Raw genomic sequence first — 6,672 nt, forward strand, 5'->3', positions numbered from 1 at the left:
CCATAAATCAAATGACAGATGAACACAATTGATCGCCTGCCTGATGAAGCTGCAGACCGGAGGAGGCTGGAACTCTGCTCACACAGCACGGTGATATCTATTCTCTAGCTTGCAGAAGGCCCCATCAATCGTAGAGATTCCCCAGTTATGAGAACTGAGAAAAGGGGCGATGCATGATGAGCCAGGCAGACAGCTAGAGGGAGCACACTCAGCCAGTATGCAGCAGCAAGAAGGAAGGAACAATGCATGGATGATGCATCCTTTCCTTCCGGCTTTACTTGGGCCCCAACTAACTGGCCATCCTCTCCTGGCAGTGCTGTGTGTGCTGCACCAAACCCTATATAAAAGCCTGCGCCACCTCCCATCTCCAAACCAACCCAGGCAGCCGTCCAACACAACACAAGCTAAGCTACTAGAGCTAAGCTCACCCCTGCTTCCTCTCATCATCTTGATCACCTTCTCCTACATCGAACTCGTGATTGCTAGTAGAGAGCTAACTAGACACAGTAGATTAACAGCTAGATATATTTAAGAATTCTTCATTTCTGATCAGTATATAGCGATGGAGAAGGTGATGATGAGCAGGAAGCCGGGTGACTGGAGCTGCAGGTCGTGCCAGTACCTCAACTTCTGCAAGCGTGACGCTTGCCAGCGGTGCGGCGAGGCGAAGCTGGGCACGGAGCGGGCGGACTACGCGGCCATGGGCGGCAGCTGGGAGGTGAAGCCCGGCGACTGGTACTGCGGCTGCTGCGGCGTCAACAACTACGCCAGCCGCGGAAACTGCTTCAAGTGCGGCGCCGCCAAGACCGACTCCGCCGCCGTCGCCCAGAACTGGGGGTTCAACGCCGCCGGCCAGGCAGGATGGAAATCCGGCGACTGGATATGCCCAAGGTTCGTCTCTAACTAGCTAGTATTCCCCTAAACTAATCGATCCACCTAGATAGATTAAGCTTTCTCGATCAGGAATGCAGCTGCATACATGCATGCATGCATGATGCATGCAGCCGCCATCAGCTTAGTGGAGTTAACTAATGGCTAATTAACACTTTCATGAACTGCACAAACAACCCTCTGCTTTGCACAATTCCTAAATTAGGATCCAAACTCTTGCAAAAAATTCTAGCCATTTTTCTTCCCAAACAAATCGAATCCTGATGGAGCTGCCAAATGGAATTTCTTGACGTGTCAGCTCAGCATTTCTTCGCAGTGCACATTCTAAAAAATGCCTCGAATGGAATTTATCAATGTTTTTTCTTTCGGCAAAAAAGAAATACATGGCAATGTTGCAAGGTTACTTATCTAATAACAAATGATACGTATTGTACTGGGTGCTGACGACGTTTCTTAACAGAGTGGACTGCAACGTGCAAAACTACGCCAACAGAACCGAGTGCTTCCGCTGCAATGCGCCTAAATCATACTACGGTAAGCTCATTCTGCCAATTCAACCCAATCTACATGCTACATTTACACATGACAGTGACAAGCTGGTCATCTAGTGCTGTACATATATGGTCTCATCTAATTCAGTTTTCTCTTTCCCTTTGATCAGGTTAAGCAGTCACGGGTAGAAACAAAATTGAAAACAGAAGTATTGGAGCAAATATGGATGAGATTGATCAGCCAACAATCACTCGCCCCAAGGATTTTTCCTTTTTTTCCTTTTCTTTTTTTTCTCCTAAAGGAAAACTCTCGATAACTCGAGGGTTAGTCATGTGGAAGAGCTGTAACAACAGCCGCTGAGAAAAGAGAGATAAACGTGTGTGTTTGGGTGTGGCTGATGACAAATATCCGATTTCCCTTTTTCAGTAAAAAAATATAGTTCGAGAAGAGAAAATAGAAAATTCTAGTTTCGCTTCACTTGTGTTGTGTATCAACTTTTTCACTCATGTCTTCTCACTGAACTCCTGTGTTTGAGACTAAGGGATTTAATTATTCCTAATCGTTAGACTGTTGCTGCGTGCAATTCCAGTCGCCACTATCTATCCATAAATAGATGCCTTGCTTGCTCGTGCTTTACGGCATATGCAAAGCGGAGTGATCGATGTATTCGATTGATCGTTCTATTACTACAGCGAGGGAGCACGGAGGCGACAGCGAATTCGCGCAGCCACAAGCGAATGTTTCATCGAAAACCTTTAGTTGCCGCGATAGAGAGATTCCGGGAGCAATCATGGCCTGCTTTACTCGCAAAAGCGAGTAGAGATGCACAGAATTATTACCTCTTTGGGCACCCGATCGATCACTGCACGAGTCTCAAACGTGGCCAGCATCGTAGATACTTACATTTCCCCCCGAAAATAAACGTTAAGCCTTCTGGTTTCTCCATCCTGAGATGAACAAAACCATAATATATAGTAACTGTATTAAAGAGAATATTAATGCAAGTCAATGTGGTCAAACAATTAACTTGGAACCACATGAAGTAGGCACCAATTGAAGAGCTACAACAAGATGGAAAAACCACCTACGACTAAGTCAACTATTATTCCATGATTCCGCCTTTCAGAAGGGAGAATGACTCGCATCGGCGTTGTCGGATCCAACCTGTGAATGGAAGGGCATAGAATTTTCCTCCTACATAATTGGTCCAACGAATCAAGGATGAAACATCAGCGAAAGATGACAATTTTAACAAGGAGACGACACATGTGTGTCGTTGCCGTGAACAACCATCGCAGGTTTTCACCCTGGACATGAAGTACTCCCCTCGGAGGATGATGAGGACATCTCATCTATTGATACAACCGCTGTACCTACAGCCACACAAATACAAGGATCAATCATTCGAGTTCGTGCCAAACAACTTAACAATCAGGTACTTTCGTTTCTTGAAATTATTCCTCACATACATGAGAATATGATGCTGCCTAAATCAGATATGTTTGTTACTCTTATGAATGATGATGGACCAAGCATGGATGAAGAGGACAAGCATTGGAGCATGATCGCACATGGAGGAGATGGCAGCAAGCATTTGAGGATTAAAGATGACTCTGCAAGTGGAGATTTCAGAACTTTGAAGCCACCATAAGAAGTGATGAAGACATGGACGAAATATAGAGTTTTCCACTTCATAATTTCGTCCTTAGCATAATATGGTGATGCGTCACCTTTAGTTTTGGGCCAGGCCCATGTCATTTTCGCAGGAATTAAGTCGGCTATTTTTTAGAGTCCGTATTGAAGGGGGTAGGCCTTCTAGGGTTTGGTTCGGCCACCATACGTATGGCTGGCCAAAACCCCACATTTTCCTCCTTTAAATACCCCCATAGCTGTCACGTTTAGACTCGGATATTGATTAGAATAAAAGTTAGCCATTGCTGCAACTCTCGTGTACTTATTTTGAGGTCAACACCCAGAACAAGACCAACTATTCGGAATCCCATCTTTTCAATAAAGTTTTCATCTTTCATCCGCAATATTCTGATTGCATCAATGGTTCTTACTTGTTCTCGATTTCAGGTAGGAATTAAGACCCTCGCTGGTCAGGCTGATCGTGCATCCGCAAGATCAGCAACTCCCAGAGATTATCCTAACGATTGCATTGGCGCACGAGCTTTGCACGTGTAGTCGGATCGTAAAGCACGAACTCCACCAACAAATCGATCTATCCACGTCTCATCGAAAGATCGGCCACCTTTGCCCTATCAAGTGGTATAAGATTTCAGGTTGCTCGGTGAGATTTTACAGTTTTCCTAGTGTAGATTGCATCTGCCTCCATACCCATAAACCACGAAAAAGCCAAAAAAAATACTGTTATGATTTTAGATCTTCGTCCCATAAACCCCCTGCCACGCCTTTGCATTGTCTTTTCAGTTTTGCATAGTTGAAGTTGTGTCTGCATCTTCGTGTCGAGTTGCTGGTCTTAGCGTCTATATCCTTTAGAGTTTCGAGTTTTGGTCATATTAGTCACGTCGTCGCCGCCGCTCGCACCATACGCAGATCACCGCCACCACTGCCATATACACCCACCATATACTGCCACCATTGTCATATACACCCACCATATACTTCCTCCACGGCCATATACACCACCATATACACTTCCGCCACTGCCATATACGCCTACCAGATTGTTTCTGCCACCGTCATGTACATCTGCCATATACCCTGTGTCCTACCGCGACACGGATTTGTGCTGTTTTCTCTGCCGCGACAGAGTCCGTGTAGACTAAGGTTTTCCTGTTTTCCTTAATAGTTGTTGCCTTCTAATTTCATCCTGCGCTGTAGCAAAATTTCCGTGAGATAAATTTCGGCCGCCAATAAGTAATTGGAAGGAGAGCAAAAAGTCTGGAAACGCCTCCAAAAAAAATTTCTGGCTACATTGGTTTTTCACTTTGGCGATCACTTGTCGTCACTGGCCGTTATAGCGACATTTTTTTACGCCTGCGCGCTTTCCGGAGCACTCCCAAAAATTCCGACAAATTTTTTTCTGAGGATATACTGTTTTTAGACCTCGGGGATCAGTTTGAGACACTTGCCATCATAGTGATTTTTCGCATCTCGGTTCGCCACATCATCGCCACATCATCGCTGCTAGTTGCTTGTGTGCTGCGCCGTGACCATGTTAGTGTTCTAGGATCGCGTCTCTAGTACGTTCTAGCCTAGGACCAGCACAGTACCGTTGTTGAGCATACTTTCAATATTGATTTGCTGTTTCGACAATTTTTGTTTTGCTACCATATTAGCCTTCCTACATCTCTACATATTGTCTCCACGTGCACTGTGTCGACACCTGGTAATCGCTTTGGCAATCCTTGGAGACGCTGATCCTTGTTGGTTGCCGTATCACCTTCCTCCTGTTTGGTAAGAACTTGTAAGAGCTTTGTATTTTGCTTGACGAATTGCGCGTGAACCACCATATTCCGTAGTTTGTAGGCATATACATTTGTGCTTTTTGTGTACTAACCATGACAGGACCTACACCGGGAGCTGTTGACCCGGCAAAGATGACGACTGAGGAGTTGCATGCTCGCTTCACCCACCTTTTGAACGGGCATGCACGTGACGTCGATGCGCGCATTGGTGATGTGGACGCCAAACTCAACGACGCGTTGGACAAGCTGGATGGCATCGAGACAGCTTTCAACTCCAAGCTCGATGCCAAGTTCCAGGAGCTCTTGACTCGGTTGCCGCCACCTCGCGACAACGTGCGACGACGCGCATGCCGCGTTCCTCGTGCGGATGTGCCTGCGGATACCGCTCCTGCTGCAGCAGCCGCACCTGACGCGCCTTCTGATGAAGGATACAAAGACTATGAATGGGACGCAGACGAGCAGGTCGAGGAGAATGTGCTGGACAGCAAGGAAGTCGAATAACCTGCACCGGGCCGTCCACGACAACTGAACCGCAACGCTCGTCCACCTCCACGTCCGGTACGTGATGATGATCATGTTGCTAAACTGAAACTGAATATTCCGCCATTTGAGGGTAGATATAATCATGATGCATATCTTACATGGGAATTGGAAGTAGAACAACGCTTTGCATGTTTAAAATACCCTGATCACTTGCGTGTTAGTGCTGCTACTTCTGAGTTCAAAGATTTTGCTTCTATTTGGTGGTCTGAATATTGTAGAGCACATCATACAAATATTCCTACTACTTGGGTTGGTTTAAAACTTTCTATGCGTAGTCGTTTTGTTCCTACACATTATCAACGTGATTTGCTGAAAAAATTGTCTCGCTTAGAACAAGGAAAAATTTCTATAGAAGACTATTATCAAGAATTGCAAACTGGCATGATTCGCTGTGGTATTGTAGAGGATAATGAGGCTATGCTTGCACGTTTCTTTGGTGGTTTGAATAAAGAGATTCAGCACATTCTAGATTATAAGGAGTACAACACTATTACTCGCTTGTTTCATCTTGCTTACAAAGCTGAACGTGAAGTGCAGGATCGTCAACCACCATGGAGAAGAGCTAATATTTATGCAGGTCGTACATCGTCGTGGTCTCCGCGACAATCAGCGCCACCATCTCGTGGGACTGCACCAGCACCTACTACCTCAAAGTACAGCGCGCCTGCATCACCAGCACCACCTGCTGCTACTCCACCACCATCTGCTGGTCCTCCTCGGAGTTCATCTTCGATGACCTCCACGGGGAAGACGCGCGACATACAATGTCGCAAATGTTTGGGATTTGGACACATAGAGAGAGAATACAGAACCAAGCGTGTGATGTTGGTCCGTGAAGATGGAGAATATGATTCTGCAAGTGACTTTGATGAAGATACATTGGCCCTTATTGCTGCACGTGATGGCGCCAATTCTGATTCTGAGAGAGAGATGGAGGTAATGGAAGCTGATACTGCTGATCAGTACAGGAGCTTAGTTGCACAGCGTGTGTTGAGCGTGCAATTGAGAAAATCTGAGCATGATCAACGCCACAATCTGTTTCAAACAAGAGGCGTTGCAAAAGAGCGAGCTATACGGATCATCATTGATGGAGGGAGCTGTAATAATCTGGCTAGCGTTGACATGGTGGAGAAGCTTTCTCTCCCTACAAGACAGCGCACACATCCATATTACATTCAATAGTTTGAGAGCTCTTGGAAGCTCAAGGTAACAAGAACTACATTGTGCATTTTACTGGTACATATTCTGATTTTGTTGATTGTGATGTTGTACCTATGCAAGCTTGTTCTTTGTTAGTTGGTAGACCTTGGCA

General features: G+C 45.7%; 1 protein-coding gene across 1 annotated transcript; it reads left to right on the forward strand.

Annotated features, from left to right (window-relative positions):
* Window positions 1–361: 361 nt before the first annotated feature.
* LOC124665919 (zinc finger Ran-binding domain-containing protein 2-like) lies at window positions 362–1,904 on the forward strand. Its single transcript, XM_047203271.1, has 3 exons — window positions 362–891; window positions 1,352–1,425; window positions 1,553–1,904. Exons 1-3 carry the CDS (start codon window positions 563–565, stop codon window positions 1,555–1,557), a joined length of 408 nt encoding a protein of 135 aa, XP_047059227.1. The 5' UTR covers window positions 362–562; the 3' UTR covers window positions 1,558–1,904.
* The last annotated feature ends 4,768 nt before the right edge of the window (window positions 1,905–6,672 follow it).

The sequence above is a fragment of the Lolium rigidum genome, chromosome 6 (assembly GCF_022539505.1).
Source record: "Lolium rigidum isolate FL_2022 chromosome 6, APGP_CSIRO_Lrig_0.1, whole genome shotgun sequence".
In the NCBI taxonomy this organism is placed as follows: Eukaryota; Viridiplantae; Streptophyta; class Magnoliopsida; order Poales; family Poaceae; genus Lolium; species Lolium rigidum.

What these genes read in the sequence shown, in the direction of transcription:
- LOC124665919 (XM_047203271.1), top strand. Translation starts at nt 563, where the DNA reads ATGGAGAAGGTGATGATGAGCAGGAAGCCGGGTGACTGGAGCTGCAGG. An exon ending in GGCGACTGGATATGCCCAAG is followed by an intron (nt 892 to 1,351) that starts GTTCGTCTCTAA and finishes GTTTCTTAACAG; the next exon opens with AGTGGACTGCAACGTGCAAA.